Below are 17,510 nucleotides of genomic sequence, written 5' to 3'. Positions count from 1 at the left end.
AAAAATTTTCCCTAGTTGAGAACTACTGCTCTAGTCTGATAAATCAGGAAGCTTCTCTACACCTAGTTCTGTAGTGAGATATTTGATAGATTTGGATTTGACATTATCCTTGTGACTAAGGAGGAGGAAGGTGGGCTGAGAATGAGCCTAGTTAGTTGTCCCAGTAACCAGCGGGACACTGTGTACCGTGTGCTGATTTATGATGGGCATCAGCCTGGGCACGTCCACGTTCACAAACCTCCAGGCTCTACTAACACAACTCTTACCAACAACTCGAATAAAGACAATGATGGCATGCTTATCATACGTACAAATGTCATAAGACTCGTAGACATGAAACTATGTCAGACGAAATACTGAGGATTCACAAGGATTCCAGACATTGTTAGTGAAAACAACAAGCTTCAGGGCAGTGTGCACTACACATTCCCATTTGTGTAAAAAGTGAGTCAAATATAAAAATGAATATTAATACTTGCTTAGAGCTGCATAAGGGAGCCCCAGAAGGGTGCATGAGAAACTAAGACCAATATGGTCATTACTTATGTGGAGGGAAGGCCAACTGGGCAGATGAGGAACAAGTGTGGTATGGGAATGTTTCCATTTACCCTGTTACTTTTTTTTTCTTTTTTTTTAAGACAGTTTCACTCTTGTCACCCAGGCTGGAGTACAGTGGCGTGATCTTGGCTCACTGCAACCTCTGCCTTCTGGTTTCAAGTGATTCTCCTGCCTCAGCCTCCTGAGTAGCTGGGATTATAGGCACCTGCCACCAAGCCCAGCTAATTTTTGTATATTTTTAGTAGAGACAGGGTTTCACCATGTTGGCCAGGCTGGTCTCGAACTCCTGACCTCATGATCCGCTCACCTCAGCCTCCCAAAGTGCTGGGATTACAGGCGTGAGCCACTGCACCCAGCCGCATGTTTTAATTTCTAAACATGATAGTGCTTTATCTACTCAAGTAATGTAATTAAAAACAGAACTCAACCTATAGTGTGGCTGAAATCAAATGCAATGCAATTGAACAGATGCAAATAAATCCTGTATTAGTTTAAAAAGTTAATTTGGCAATGATGATGAGTATAATACCAGGTTTGAGACGTTCATGTAAAAATCAGGTAGGAGATTTTAGTTGGTCACAGGCCATTAAGTCAAACAACAAGCAGACCCACCGACATACACACTGAAACCTGGACTGTTCATGGTGTCTGGATCAAGGGAAATGTCCCATTGTACTCTGGGCAGGTCAGACCAAATTCAGTCTTACCTTCACTTTTGTCTGCTATATTTGTGGAAAGGCATTGACAAGTGTGTACAAAGAACAGTGACCTAGATGGCAAAGGCCTGGAAACCATGAAAAATATGGGGAAGACGTGATGAAACTTGGGACATTTAAATTAGAAAAGATTTAGAAGGATATGAAACCTGTCTTCAAACATTTGAAGGCTTGTCCTGTGCAAGGAGCTTTTTGTGTAGCTCTAGACTGCAGAACCAGACCCTCTTCAATTTATTGGGAGGCCAATTTCAGTTTAGAACCATGCCAAGGCTGCCTTGAGAGATAATAATAAAATAGCAACACTTACTGAGCACATACAAAGCATCAGGCCCTGTGATAAGCCCTTTCCCTGCATTATTTCTCTGACTTTTCACAACATCCTGGCCAAGGCACTTACTTCATTGTCATTTTAACCAAAAGGAAAAAGGAGGCTTAGGGAGGTTAAGCAAACATGCCTGCGGTGACATGACCAGTAGATGGTGGATTCGTGTGACCCCAACACACATATGCTTGACCACTAAGCCTCCTTCCTGAAGGCAGTGAGCACTGTATCCAGTGACCAGTATTAATGGAGGGCTAAACACTGCCTGGCCACCATGCTCTGAGGAAATTCTTGGAGCAGGTGGGAGAAGCCCGTTTCATGCGTACCACGCTGTAGTCCTCTAAGAAGCCGTGTCTGGTGACTCTGCCAGGAAAAGGAGTGAGGCATACGGAGAGAGAGGCAAGCAGGCTCCTGCTCACAGCTGTCTAGGGGCTAAAGTGGAGTTTTTGGTGGAGGTGGTGGTCTGTAAAAGTCAAAGAGGTGAGTGCCGAGGAGAAACGCCGCTCCAGCGCTGAAGAGCTGTCCATTCTGTCCACAGAGGCTTGTGACAGCACTTACAAGTCATTGGTTATTATGCTTTCTGACTCACAAAGCCCCTTCGAGGACATATCTCATTTAAATAATCATACCTTGTGAGAAAATATAACTCTGACAGGGTGCGGGTGGAGAGGGATGGGGAGAAGTGTCTCCAGAAATGGAAGGGGGAAAATCACAAAAGTAAGAGAACGATTTGGTGGTGGTCATACCAGAGAAGGACAAAGAGGGGAAGGTGAGAGAGGAGAGAAAAAATATCTAAGGCTTCCCAACCTCCTCTGGGACCCAGGCGGAGCGGCTCAGCTGCCTCAAGGACTTAACAATATTTCCAAACTAAACAAGCTCCAAAAGGCAAATGATCCCCAGGTCACTGCCTGATTCCTCTATCACAGAGTAGCAGGGGTAAACATTTACCGGGTGGAGAAAGGAAGAGCCAGCAGGTAAGCCAGATTTAAAGCAGGCTGAATCAGAGCAGATAAACCAAGGGGCTGGCATGTAGCTTCATAAAGTTATCTGATGTGCTGGCTGGAAAAGAGAAAGATGGGCGGCACTTAAATATGAGAGGGAATCACTTCAGAGCATCCAGGAATGGGAAATTCATGCTCAGTAGGAAGGAACTGGGAGAAAGACTTGTAATTTGGAGAGGGCTCTCCCAGGGAACCCATGTACACAGGAGACTCAGAAAATTAACATGACGTGTTGAACAATAATTTTGGACGCCTTAGACCTAACTACAGGGACAGCCCTGGCAAAAGGAGAAAAGTCCCAGGTCCTGGCAAAGGCTGTGAGGCAGCAGACAAGCCAACACAGTGGACCTAGCACAAGGTATCCCCGGCTGAGTGGACCAGAGTGATGGGCAGAGCAAGGTCCAGAGAGGGCAGAGGAGCTGGGAGGGCAGGGATTGGAGGCAGCCTCTGCTCAGACCAGCTCGAGCCCTAACTGTGGGGTGGGAGGGAAGAGGGGTGGGACTTACACAGTGGATACCTGGCAGGGGCGGCAAAGCATTGCCCTCCAAGGGCCAGAGACCAAGAGAAGAAGCTGGAGGTGGTGGGGATTGTGGTAATTACAAGAGAGGAAGGAGAGAAGTAGGAGGGAAAGGAAGATGGCGAGAGGCTGTGAAAAAGAGCTGGAAAGGAGGATGAGGGCAAAGATTACAGAGAGACAGAGGCAGAGGCAGATGACAGACACATAGAGGGAGGTAGAAGAAAACAAAGACAGTGAGGGGGGGCATGGTGGCTCACGCCTCTAAACCCAGCACTTTGGGAGGCCAAGGCGGGTGGATTACCTGAGGTCAGGAGTTCCCAGCCTGGCCAACATGGCGAAACCGTCTCCACTAAAAACACAAAAATTAGCTGGGCGCGGTGGTGGGCACCTGCAATTCCAGCTACTGGGAGGCTGAGGTAGGAGAATCGCTTGAACCCGGGAGGCAGAGGTTGCAGTGAGCTGAGATCATGCCACTGCACTCCAGCCTGGGTGACAGAGTGACACTCCATCTCAAAAAAAAAAAAGAAAAAAGAAAACAAAGACAATGAGATGGAGACCCAGGTACAGAGAAACCCAAAGAGGGATAGAAACCTCTGCAGGGGCTACCGAGAGAAGGAACGACAGAGAAGGAGCAGCACAGAGAGGCAAGCATGCATCAAGAAAGGGAAGAGAAGAACGAACCCTAGGCTCTGGTGAGGTGAGGCTGCAGAGGAGAGCAAGGAAACCCCTCCTGCTGTCTGAAGTCCCCTTGCAGCTCATCCTCTTGGCACTCACTGGCAGCAGCTTTGCTAATGAGGGACTTTTCTCTGGTTGTGTGTTCGAGGGAAGTGAGGGAAGCAGGAGGAGGGGCAGGGGTCGGTTCATCACTGGGACTTCTTTAGATCAGGGTCGTGTGTTTATCTCGACGTAATGAGTTCGTTTGGGTAAATGGAGGCGATGTGGCTGCAGGGCTGGGGTTCACTGTACTGTTTTCAGCAATCTGCTGCTCTTCCCTGGACCAGCCACAAACCATAGACATAACCACCATAAATGAACAGAGGCCTGCTCCAAAAATTCAGGGGACAGACACCGCAGCCTTGCCAATGGGTCTGCCCAGTGGACTGAGTGACGGCCCCTGACCCTGCTAAAGCAGGGAGGAGACCAAGATGGGACCCTGCTAGTCCCACTGCCTGCAATGCCTTCATCCAGATAATCACTCAATAGGCATTTATGGAGCACTGGCTTTGTCCTAGATGCTCAGTAAAGGAAGATCCACTTAAATAGGTAAACCACACCATCTGTGGGAAGGTAAGAAACCTCTTTTTCTTTTTTTTTAAATGATTTTAGGAGATTTGCCAAAGTTAAGGATGCACCCAGGAGACAGGTCTATGCCTGTGCCTATGATTTCGAGGGCTCCAAATGTAAAGGTGAAGGGGCAGGATACTGAGAAGCACACGGTTTTCACATAAACAAAAGGAGCAGAGGAAAAATGTGGGGAATCTGCATTTTACATAAGATGACACAGACAAAATGGGGTAGGGAAGAGTCATCCGGAAGGTAAGAAATCTCAGGGAGGAAAACAACAGAGCAGAAGATGGGGAGCAGGAGGCCTGGGGAGGCCAGGGTAGCTCCCTTCAGTGGTGATATCCGAGGCGGACAGCCCTGAGGATCTCTGAGACATGCGTGCATTTCAGGCCGTTGGAACAGCCAAGGAAAATGCCCTGAGGCAGAAGCATTCCTGGAACACTGAGGGATAGCAAAGAGAATGGCTGGTGGGGAGGGATCAGGAGCAAGAGTCGCAGGCAATGACTCCAGAGTGGACGTGGAAACCGGATCATGGAAGACTTTGAAGGACACTGAAGAATTCAGCTTTGTCTCTGGATGAAATGGGGAGGAATTATAGGGTCCTGGGCAGAGGAAAATATGCTCTGCCTTAACTTTGCAAAGGGTCATGTTGGCGGTCAGGATGAGTAGATAAGGGGTCAGGAATGCAAGTGAAGACCAGCTAGGAGGACATTACAGTAAGCTGAAGATGGAGATGGTGAGAGGGATCAGGTTCTGAGTGTGCTCTCAGGGAAGAGCCAGCAAGATGTCTTGAGAGGTTGGATATGGGCGTGAGATTAACAGAGGCATCAAGGCTGATTCTAAGGCTTTTGGCTTCAGCACCTGGAAGGATGGAGTTCTCCATCAATGAAGATATATGGGTGGAGCAGGTTTGGGCCAGGCAGCTGGCAAGAGAAAATCAGAAGTTCAGTTTTGGGCCCATTGAGTTTGAGATGTTTATTAGACACCTAAGTGGAGAGGCAAAGAACTTAGACAGGCATGTAACTCGGCAGTTGGGGAAAGAGGTCAGCAATGGAAATATAAACACCAGAGTCTTAGCATGCAGAGTTTTTAATAGTGGGAGACTAAAAGAGATGGCCAGGGAGTGAGTGTAAATGGAGAAAAGGACCAAGAACCCAATCCTGGGCTCTCTTGCCCAGGAAGAAGAAGAGAAGCCAGCAACAGACTGATAGACAGTGAATGGCAAAGTGGGTAGACCCAGCGAGTGCGGTGTCCTAGAAGCCTGGAGAGAAAATTAGAGTGTGGTGTTATGGAGAAGAGAATAACCAACTGGCTAAACCATCTCTTACCTAAGCCTCATCAGGTAAGATGAGAGGTGAGAAGTGACCATGGCATCTAGCAACATGTAGGTCACGGTGATCTGGACAAGAAGTGTTTCGGGAGAGTGGTGCAGGGGAAACCCTGAGTGGGGTGGGTTTGAGAGGGCGTGGCACTGACAGGCTGTGTGGCAGAGTGACTGAGACCACAGGTCTGGGCACCAGCCTGCCAGGGGTCAGATACCAGCTCTCCACTTACTAGGCATGTGACTGTAGGCAGGTTGTTTAACCTTTCTTTGGCCCATTTCCTAATCTGAGGCCACCTACTTCATCGGGTTGTTAGAAGGATAAAATCACTTGGTGTTTGTAAAGGGTCAGGCGCATGGGCAACGTAATAAATGCTTATCAAGTTAAAAAGAAAAAAGAAAGAGAATGGGCGAGAGATGAATCAGACCATTCTTTTGAGGTGGTTTTGCTGCAAAGAGAAGGAAGAAAAATGGTGAGAGTCTGTTTGCAGGGAAGTAGGGTAAAAAGGAAGGTATTTTAAGAAGGAATAAATAACAGAATGTCTGAGTACCAGCCTGAATGGTCCACCAGAGAGGAGACTTCAAGGATGCAGAAGGCTTGCTGGAGCCGTGTCGTGCAAGAGGCACAGTACCTACTGCACAAATACACAGACTCTATGTGGCCTCCCTCAGCTCCCTCAGGGCATCCCCACCAACACCCTCTCAGGGAGACCGGCCCTGATTAACTTGTTAAACACGGCTCTCGGCTGTCCCCATCTCCTTCTCTGCTCTACCGTTCTCCATCACATGGGTTACCACTGAACTTAATCACATCTTGTGTTGTCTGTCCCACAACTAGTATGTAGATTCACTAAATGCAGGAATTGTTGTCTGCCTTGTTGACAGTTGTATCTCCAGAGCTCAATAAATATTTGCTGAGTAAACAAATAAATTGGTATCTGTACGTAGGGAGTTTCTTGCCATTCAGGGAAGAAAAGTCCCCTTCTTCATTTATTCTACACAGTTTCTGATCATCTACTATGTTCCAGGAACTGTATTAGATCCTGGAGACTTGAAGATGAATCAGATACCATCCTTGCCCTTATTTAGCCTGTGTGTGTGTGTGTGTGTGTGTGTGTGTGTGTATGTGTAAGACTGATCAGTCTTAGAAGAGAGGGCTGTTCAGGGTCTTGCAGACTTGGGCATAAGGGACAGGGAAAAGCTTCCCAGAGAAGGGGCAGCTGGAACTCAAAGAGCAAAACCAGAGCTGACAACGAGGGATGAGGCAGGTGTTTCAGCAGGCAGAGCAACACAGGCGGAGACCTGGCAGGCAAAGGGAGCATCCAAAGCTTGCCTCAGTGCTTGTGCATGAAGCCTGCCTGGCCACTCGGCCCCGCAGACACTCTCTCTCTCTCTCTCTCTGCTCCAACCCTAACATCTCATGTTGTATCATTTATTAGGCATCGCCCTGGACATTGCAGTGAGCCAGCTGTCCAATGCGTGAGTCTTGAGACCTCAGGCAAGTGGTTTTCCTTCTCAGGGAAGGGGCTCTAGTGTCCATAGCAACAATTCATGTGTAATAAGAGCTCGAGAGTCATTTGCTTACAAAATAATTCTTGAGTGCCTACAACTTGAGTGCCAGGCTCTTTTCTGGGCACACGGGAGGCAGCTGTGAACAAGACTGACCAGGCTATCCTTCTGGGAACTATAGTACCTTCTATGAGGGAAGGTTATACAATAAATAAATAAATAAGCACATATGTGAAAGATAATATCGTACCATGCAGAGAACAACAATGGGTAACGTGATCTGATTGAGTGGGGCTCCCCTGGACTGGTAATCAGAAAAGGTCTCTAACATTTAATTGATTGATTAATTAATTCATGTCTCTGACATTTAAGCTGAGACTGAATGATAACTACCTACTGAACCAATTAATGAACAAAAGAGAAGTAGGAAGGAAGACTTTCGGAAAACCATATTCCCGGGAGGTATGGAATTCAAACAGGGAGCCCAAGGGCTGAGAGGACACAGCAAAGTATCCTCTAAGATCTAAGAAGACTTCCTCGAGAAGGTGAGTTTTGCTCAGCTTGGACTTGCAAAAGTGATTACATAGCTTGGCTTTTTGCTTAAGCGATGACCAGAAAAGAAGGCTCTGTGTCAATAGATGCTTATTGAGCAGATGCTCTGGGCTGAGCTGGCTGAGGGCAGGAAGATGGTGAAAGAAGACCATCCCTACCCTCTGAAGGCTCACAGTCCAGAAGCGGGAGATAGGCAGGTAAACACATCATTACAACAAACAATGATGTAGTTGATGAAGGCTATGGCAGCCCAGCAAGTACAGAGTACTAAGTGGGAAGTTGTGAACTCTGCCTGGGCAGACAGCTGAGAGAGGGAATGTGGGGTCTGGGACACTTGACAGAGAAGGTGACATTTGAATTGGGGCCTGAAGGATGACTAGGAGTTTGCTGGGAGCCAGGGTGGGGGCAGGGAGAAGGCCCTCAGGAGGTATTCAGGGAGCGCAGAATATGGAGGAAGTCTTGGAAGAATGATGGTCTCGGTAGGAGACTCAGGATTATTGCGTGCTGGGCGCAGGCTGTGGAGGTGCAGCTGGAGAAGGTAGGGGATATTTTTGAAAACTCCTTAACTCTTTAAGGAATTCACATGTAAATGAGGTCATTTCTACAGTACAGGCAAGGCTAGAAAACTCAACACGACTTTCCTGCCCCTACGCTGTGCTTCACCCTCTGTTAGGTGCTCCCTGGGGCCAGCCCTTCTCTTAGGAAGCCAAGCAACTCCTTGACCTATCACAGGTGAACAACCCAGGGTCCAAGTGACAGGAGTCACGGTGAGAAGGGGTCAGGCTTGAGATGGGCTTGAGGTAAAGCCATTGGTCTCTGACCCAGGCAACTGGGTTAATGGTATTGTCACTGACATGGGGATAAGGTCAGATTTGGAGAGATAAGAACCAAGAGCTTCATCTGGACACAGTGGGTTTGAGTTCCCCGCAGCTTGAGGGAGAGGGGAGGGCAGAAGAGAAGAAGGTCTATGCCCCCATCACTCAGATACTGCACTTGGCCTTCTCCTGGGGGCTCTCCAGTCCCCTCTGCTCCCCATAATCCATCCTCCACACATCAGCCAGAGTGAGCTTTTAAAGCATGAACAAGATCAAATCAGCCAACTGCTTCACAGTCTCCAGTGACTTTCCACTGCACCTAAAATACAGCCTAAATCTTCCCCAGCCTATGAATGAGGGCTCTGTGGTGTGGTCGAGGGTTCTTCTCAACTCCACGTGCCTCTGCCTTACCCTACTTGTTCACTCTGCTCCAGCCTCATGGCCTCCCTCCTTCTCTCATACACACCAAGCTCATTCCCATTATGAGGCTTTGGCTGTGTTCTGTGCTCTTTTTCCACCTAGAATGCTCTTCTCCTGGGTCTTTGTGGAGCTAACCTCTTAGCATCAGGCCCTCAGTCACTTTCACAGAGAGGCCTTTCCTGGTGACCCTGGTTTAAAGTTGTCTTTCTCTCCCACCCTACCCTGTTCCATCTCCTTTATGGCACTTTGCTTGACGTTATCTTAGTCATCTGTACATTTATGTGTTTTTTATCCCCCCCCACTATCACCAGCATGTAAGAGCAGGAACTTGGTCTTATTTTTGGCTGTACCCCAGATCCTAGCACAGTACTTGGCACTTAGTAAACAGTTTGACTCTCTTCCCGGGAATGAAGGATGGCAGGCGTGATGACTAGCAGGCTGCGCTGCACCACGGCAATGTGGGAAGCTCCTAGCTGAGGCTGGCAGAGGCTGCAAATGGCAGGGTCGTCAGGCCAGGAGTCATCCGGTCCCACTTGTGTAGAGAAGGGGAGATGCTACGGGGACTATGCCTACAGGGAAGGCCTCTGCCCTGTGCCAGGCTGACCTTTCTACAGATTTCTTTCTCCTAAACACATACCCAAAGAGATTCCTCCTCAGCCGAACTCAGAGCCACAGCAGAAGGAGGAGGAAGAGGAGGAGGAGGAAGAGGAAAGAGGAAGAGAAGGGAGAAGAGGAGGAAGAAAGTGGAGAGAGGAGGAGAAGAAAGAGGGGAAAAGAGGGAAGGGAGAGGACTCAGGGGGAGGGAAGGGGAGGAGGAAATGAGGGAGGAGAGGGAGACGTGGAGAGGGGGAGGAAGCATGAGGGAGGAAAAAGAAGGGAGGACAGGGTGAGAGGGAAAGGAAGGGAAGGAAGAGGAAGGGGAGGAGGGAGAAGTGGGGAGGGAGAAGGAGAAGGAGGGAGGGGGAAGGAGGGAGACGAAGAGGAAGGAGGGAGGGATGATTCTATCTCAGCCAGTTGTGGGACCAGGCTGTAGATCAGACTGCCTGGGGGCTTCTCTGCCTTTACCAAATCTGAGGGTCAGGGAGAGGCCCTTGGGCAAGAACGCCATGCATTTTACATTGCCTTGGCCTCACAGAGCAAAGTGCACACCAAATGGGGAGGTGGAGGAAGGGGTAATAAAAATCAAATTAAAGAAATTTTTTAAAGTTGGAAGAACAAATTATTTGGAGACGAAGCAAAAATATCTGTGACATAGCGAGCACTGTTTTAATGACAGCCCGTGTGGGAGGACAGTTTAGTCATAGTTTTCATTTTCTTGTCCCCGGGGAGCTGCATCCCAGTCATCAGGCCCTGATAGCAAACTGGCATGTTCCCTAGACCAGTCACCTTCCAGGCGCATTCAGCGGCAGGATGAGTCAGGGGGCTGCGGAGTAACCCCTTCTCCATATGCTCAGGATGCGCTAGTGCGTCCGCCGTGGGGGTTGGAGGGGGCCAGGGGGCTGGATGGGGAACAGGCCTCGGGCCCAGTGGGTGGCAGGAAGCTTCAGCGGAAACGCTGCCAGCTCTTCCCGGGGCCAGCCGGCTGGTGCATCCTAGCCTCCTGCAATCTCCTGGGGGTAAGAGTATGACGAGTCCTGTAACTGGGGCCACAACAAGTGTGGAAAAGGATTTCTTCGAAGAAAGCTTGGTTCACTGCCAGGAGGAAGAAGTTCAGGAAGCAGTTCTACCATCCCCTCAGGCGTGAGCACTTCCAGGACTAAGATAAAAATAATGAGGATAATTTTAAATGACTGCCAGGATGCGAGAGCTGACTGCGGGCAACACGCTCCACACGCGTTCATTCACTTCTCTTCATAACAGGCCCAGGAGGCAGGTGTGACCAGCCCCACGGTGCTGAGGGAAGCAGAGGCTCGGAAGCGGAGGGACGTCTGTGAGAACACGGTGAATATGCATCAGGGCAGAACCGGAACCCGGGCCTATCGGCTTCGAGTCCGTCCACGGACCGCGTGGTGTGGTGGTTGGGCACCTGCTTCTCTTCTGAGTTGGAAGTGGTGAGAACACAGGAGGGGACTGACCCCCTATTCCTGGCTCTTCACCCAGAAGATCTCAGCTCACTGACACTACTATTTTATTTTTAATACCATTTGCTTAATACCACACGACATGCTCTCTGGAAATCAGGAGGGAGCAGGCGTGGTTCTTCCTGTTTTACAAATGGGGACCCTGAGGCCCAGAGAGAGGAGGCAAGTGGACATGGTGCTGACAGAAGCTGCTCTGTGCCATGTGGACCCAACAGAACTGGGCTAGAGGCCACCTGTTAGCTGTCTGGTAGAGAGCTCATTATTTAAAATGTCTACCTGTATCTTCCTCAGCTGTAAAATGGGAATGTTGAGATCCACCTCAGCGGACAATGATAGGTTCAAATGAGCAAAAGGAGGTGTGTTTAAAATGCTGTACAAACTCTACAGTGTCAGGCCAAGCTGGAAGGTGACATCCCCTTCACAGGCATCATGATCAAGTCCTGGTTAACAGCATGGGCTCTCAGACTGCCTGGGTCTAAATACTGGCTCCTTCACTTATGAGCTGTGAAACTTTGGAAAAGTTACTTAACCTCTTTGTGCCTCAGTTCCACCATCATAAGTACCTTCCCTATGGGTTGTTACAGGGGTTACACACATACCACACGTGTAAGTGATAGAGTTCTGGCACATAGGAGGGGCTTAGTCACTATTATTATGACCACCATCACTGCCCCACTCCTGCAAACTGCAAACTCCTTAAGGCAGGCTGGGGTCTGTCTTGTCCACTGTTGTATTCCCAGGGCTTAGCACATGGGCAGGCGAGGAGCAGGTGCTCAGCCCACCTGGTGCAAGTCGGGGAATGGACACCAGCCCCCGCCCTCCTACAGCGCTGGCCCTGCCCATGAACTCCAGGACTTTCCTAAGTCCTCACCCACGTTTAGTGTTTGTAGGATTTCCTTGGATTGCTGTGACAGTCCAACAGTCCCAGGGCTGCCTGCCTCTCTGCACCCTGGTGGTCCTCACAGTCTAGAGAAGAGAAGAGAAGGGGGTCTTCCCCACCCTCTGTGGATTGCCCTCTTTCCAATCAGCTCACCCCAGAAAAACATGGACTCAGCCCTTGGCAGGGCGTCTGGACCTCAGTCCCAGACATCCTTTCAGACATTGCATCTGGTTTTGTGGCTTCCTCCTCGCTGCCTCCGGAGGTGCTTGTGCCTGTGTGGGGCAGTCAGGCACACAGGCCTCGTCTGTGCATGCTGGATAGCTCGGTGTGTGGTGCCCTGTCAACGTGCGTCGGGTATCTGGGGGCACAGGGGCAGAGTGTGTCTAGCTGGGTACGTGTGTTTCTGCCTATGTAAGGCCAGGTAGGGCAGGACATGCAGGTCTGAGGGCAGTGGACTGAGACAGTTGAAGGCAGATGGGCTCACGTGTAAGTCTGGGGTGCAGAAAAAAGCTACATCATCCACGTGTGGGTGAGGGGAGCTTGGGTGCAGGTGCAGGAGCAGGCTTGCAGGTTTATGTGTACATATGTCACATGGGGAGAGGGCAGGAGTGAGTCCCCATAATCAGCTCTTGAGACAGAAATTCACCTCATATTTTATTTAGAACCTGAAGGATGGACAAACACAGGCCAGGCATAAAGGAGAAAATACTTTTTATTTCCAAATATGCCTTAGGCCACCAAATACTTTGGGACACCAGCGGTTTCTTACCTCCAAGTACCACCTTCTTTCCATAAACACAGTCTCTCTCCCTCTCCAGCCTCATCGGTCCTTGGGCAATCCTACAAGAGCAGCCCACGAAACTGGACTGCTTAGGTTTGCATCTCAGCTTAACGCTTTACCTATGACCCTACGCATAGTCCTTGTCCTCTGGCTTGGATTCCTCATCTGTAAAACAGGGACCACAACAGTATTCTTCAGGGGGTTGAGGATTAAATAAATCAATCCACCTGGAATGCTTAGAGAGTGATGGACTCTATTCATTTTAGCTCTCACCTTAGCCTATCTTTACCATGATTCTACCTCTGGGTGGGAAACAAAAGTGAATTTTAAAATGCCCATCGCCTGCTTTGAGAAGGTCTCCTTGAATCTGCCCACCAGGGTTACCTCCTCCATCTGCTCCCCCGTGGCTCAGCACCTGTACCTCCACATGCCTGGCACATGCGCAGTACTCAAAAAGACCTTATCATTCTGATCATCACTTGACATTGACAGCACAAGGTTACAATTGGTGGTGCACACGGTCATCTCCCTTGGGAGACTACAAGCTTCCTGAGGGCCAGAACTGTTGAGTTGCCCTTTGGTCCCTGGGGTCTGGCATAAGGAAACTTTCAGTAAGCACTGAGTTAAATGAAAACTCAAATATAGCAGCCCCGTGGGCAGTAAAGTCATGTGTTTACTGTTATTTACTGAGTGTGCGCCTTAACTGTACACAAAGCACAGGCCTTGCCCTCCTGAAGCTGAGTCCAAGGGAAAGGGTGAAAGGGAGACAGAAACAGGGGAAACAGCAGATACCACACAGTGTGGGGTCCAGACAGCTTCCACTGAGGCTACAGAGGGTAGCGGCAAAGTTGGGGGTAGAGGACACAGTCCTATGACCACAGCTGCCTCCGGCCCTCAGCTGCAGGACCACAGACCAGCCTAACATGGCAACCCCATTTGCTCTCCTATTTAGGGACCAAGCATTGCTGGGGCTCAGCACCATCTTACTGTTCTTTTCCCCATCATCAATGATAGTGGCTGTCCTACCAGTGCCAGGAACAGGGTGGCATAATCCTATCCCATCCTCCTACTAGCTGTGGCAGGAGTACTCTCTAAATCTCCCAGATCTAGAGATCTGGGTTCCAGCCTTACTCCACAGTGCTTCTCGCTGAAGATGTGCTCACAGTGCAGCCTCACAGTGACTACAAGGGTCACTATCAAACCTCTGTTGTGTCTGCTCCCTGCTTCTGGCTCAATGCCTAGCTTATCACTGTTCCAGCAGGTGACTCCACAGAGCCCTGATAGTAACACTGATCCCCCAGGGGCTTCTCATGAGGATTCAATGAAACAGTTAAGGTAAAGCACCCAGGTCTAGTCCCTGGGAAGCCCTCTGCAAACACCAGTTCCTCTCCCTTCCATCTTTGCTTCTCTTCCTTCTGTTCAATGAGCATCAATTTGAAAACGGCTTTATGTTCTGCTTCTTGGCCTGAGGCAGGGACTGGGGTGGGGGAGGTGAGGTGGCCCTGGCCTTCTGCCTCTTTCTCTAGGTGATGGAAGTGATATGTCTACAGAAAGGCCTCCTAAGATCAAACCCTAATGGCAATTTCTGTGACTTCGCAATCCCTCCACCAACTACAGGGGGTCTGCCACAGTGAGGAGACTGGATTCCATTAGCTGTACACTAGACCACCCGTTAAAAGTCAGACCTGGGAAGTTGTTTTTAATTTCCTTATAGATTGTGTGTGAGCACTCAGGTACACATGTGAGTGTGGGTGTGGGTGTGAGCGTAGGGCAGCTGCAAAGGAAGACAGGGAACAAAGCTGGACACTCCTAGGTGAGCTGTCTGGCCACCTGGGTATATGTGTGTGTGTGGCACTTAGGTGTGGGTGAGCCCCAGCAACTAAGAAGGAAGGGTGTGATACTCACAAGGAGATTCCTGCACATGCTCCTTATGAGTCCCTGGGGGAACCACACATCCACGCAGTGCCTCCCAGGACTCTCTGCAACACGGCCCAGAGCAGGGAATGATCATGGGCACTGATCAGGGGCATTACAAAGCAGTGAGGAGGCAGGGGTAGTAGATTCAACTTGGTGCAACACAGGAGTGCAGTATTAGATACTGTGTCTTGCCTGGGACCTGTGAGCGTGGTGCTGGGGGCCTATCTTAGCCATTACATATATAAAGACATATGGATATGCAGGGCTGCTGGGCACCTCACCCTTGCCTTCTCCACACCTCTCCGAAGAAACCCCCACCCAGAGGCAGAGACCCTTCTCTCCCTCTGACACCTTCCCACTTCAAGACTCTTTACTTCCCCCTGGAAAGCCCCAGTGATGCTGTATCTGAGACTACAGTGCAGAAGAATTTCCCCGGACCTGTCTTCCAAACCTCCAGGACAGAGCATTTCAAGTACTAGTGACAAGTGTGCTTACCTGGCAAATATCCATTTGCATAAGTCACTGTTAGATTCTAAAGGAACCGAACAGCAGCCTCCACCCTGCAAGCTAGCCACAAACTTGAGTTTGTAGAGGGGCACCACTTCCCTGACACTATGAAAACAAGTAGACGAATGCAGTTTTGCCAGTTAGGAGCTTTGTGACTATAGGAAAATTACTGAGATTCCTTGAGACTATTTCCTCATCTGTAAAAGGAGGAAAATAAAACTGTTTATCTTGTATACTTCCATACGCCCAATGCCTGGTAAACAATGGATGCTAAAAAAAATACTGGTTGAGGCCAGGTGCAGTGGCTCATGCCTGTAATCCCAGCATTCTGGGAGGCCGAGGTGGTGGATCACCTGAGGTCAGGAATTTGAGACCAGCCTGGCCAACATGGTGGAACCCTGTCTCTACTAAAAATACAAAAATTAGCCGGGTGTGGTGGCAGGTGCCTGTAAACCCAGCTACTCAGGAGGCTGAGGCAGAAGAATCGCTTGAACCCAGGAGGCGGAGGTTGCAGTGAGCCAAGATCGCGCCATTGCACTCCAGTCTGGGCAACAAGAGCGAAACTCCATCTAAAAAAATGAAACAAAACAAAACTGGTTGTATGAATAAATGAATGCAGAAGGATTGTTATTGGGATTAAGTGAGTTGAGGGAAGTAAAGAATTTATCACAGCGATGTCACATATTATGAATTCAGTATAAGGTAGTTATTATTGTTAGCTATTATCCAGGAGCAAAATCTTATCATTCAGTCAGATTGGTTCCCAGAGCTAATATAAAAGTAGGTAATTAAGGCTAAATAGTGACATGCCCCAAAGAATCTAGCAGCTGCCCCTGGAGTCCAAAGGGTGATGAGTTATATTGCATTCCATTTATTTTAACAAGTTTATATTGAGCCCATCTTATGTGCCCAGAATTGGTGAGATCCCATGCAAGATACAAAGGAATTAAGTCAGGCTACCTTCCTAAAGGAGTTACTTTCCACTTGGAGAGGCAAGATCAACACTCATTAGCATAAATGCCTCCCAGCTGGAGCCAGAGACTCAGCCTGCATTCTAAGGGCTGGAGTAAAACTTTCATGTGTTTCTTCAACAAATATTCCTAGGGCACTGGCTGTGCAGCGGCAGGCCCCCAGCTAGGCACTGGGGACCCTGAGACTTACGATGAATTCAGCGAGCTGCTCCCAGACTAAAGAATGAGACCTCATGAAAATGGGTCAGAACAATAAATGCCGAAGCAGAGCATCGGGCCCAGAGCGCCACCTCTGTAGGTGGTGGGGAGGCTCATTCCCAGGACTTTTGATGCAGGGGTTTAGGAAGAATGCTTTCTTTTTTTCTGAGAGATGTGGGTCCCAAAGCCCAACCTGACCTCTCCTACCTAGAGGCTGGAGAAGCAGGTTGTCCACAGGCACCTCATGTTGACCCCACCCGGCCAGTCCCTGAAAGCGGCATCTCCCACCATGGTCCCCACCCCAAGGTTCCCAGGAATCTTGGAGCATCAGCCCTGATCAGAGGGCAACTTAGAAATCATCTGAATGAAAGTGGAGCCTCATTTTGCGGCTGAGACTGAGGCCAGGAGAAGTGGAGGACCCCAAACTACTCCATCAGGCAGCAACAACGCTGAGTAAGATCCCACGTGCTCAGTGGTCTACTTACTAAAGCACGACAATGCTTGAGGATGCGGAATCTCCCAGAGCCCCTCCGGCCTCACTGAGGTACAGCAGGTGAATGAAGAGAGCTGTATCCCTGCTCCCAGCATCTGGCCAGTGGGTCCGAGACAGGAACAGGGCTCACATGACCAGTGAGGGGGCAGCCAATCCCAAAGTGGGTCCAGGCCTCTGGGGAGCTAATACGTGGGACACTTTGTACTGCAAGTCAGAGAATCCAGTGTGCAGGGATTAAAGGAGTGACGGAGCAGGTGAGGAGCACGTGACTTAACAACACACCCAAATCCAGTGGCAACTGAATGAGCCCAGAGCAACAGACGGCAATTTGGTGGAAGGAAAGGCACCCTGGGACGAAGGTGGTGCGGATGAGGAACACAGGGTGTGTGGCTAAGATAGGCCCCCAACACCATGCTCACAGGTCCCGGGTAGGACACAGGGCCTAACACCACACTCCTGTGTGGAGCCAACTTGATTCTACTAGCCCTGCTTCCTCACTTCTTTGTAATGGGAGGGGTTTGTGAATGTACCTGTCTCATGTGCCCACTGCTGGTTAGTGCTAAAAACTAGTGGTCCACAGGTCTGTGGCCAGGAGATCCTTTGGATTCTAATCTGAACCTTGCCAGCTACTTTCCAGTGCTGCGCCCCTGGGCAAATTTAACCTTTC

At 49.5% G+C, this 17,510-nt stretch overlaps 1 protein-coding gene across 3 annotated transcripts in view; it reads right to left on the bottom strand.

Moving 5' to 3' along the window:
- KCND3 (potassium voltage-gated channel subfamily D member 3) overlaps window positions 1-17,510 on the bottom strand; it is a 220,862-nt gene that overhangs the window by 114,449 nt on the left and 88,903 nt on the right. Inside the window, exon 2 of one of the 3 annotated variants that reach the window (XM_073998823.1) lies at window positions 12,791-12,922. The exons of the other annotated variants lie outside the window; for them this stretch is intronic. Within the exon in view, the coding sequence (XP_073854924.1) occupies window positions 12,919-12,922 (4 nt within the window). The 3' untranslated portion in view covers window positions 12,791-12,918. Of the gene's footprint in view, window positions 1-12,790; window positions 12,923-17,510 lie in introns of those variants that run through there. 3 annotated transcript variants of the gene reach the window in all.

This window comes from Macaca fascicularis, chromosome 1 (assembly GCF_037993035.2).
Source record: "Macaca fascicularis isolate 582-1 chromosome 1, T2T-MFA8v1.1".
Taxonomy (NCBI): domain Eukaryota; kingdom Metazoa; phylum Chordata; class Mammalia; order Primates; family Cercopithecidae; genus Macaca; species Macaca fascicularis.
This window is presented reverse-complemented; position numbering and strand designations above follow the sequence as displayed.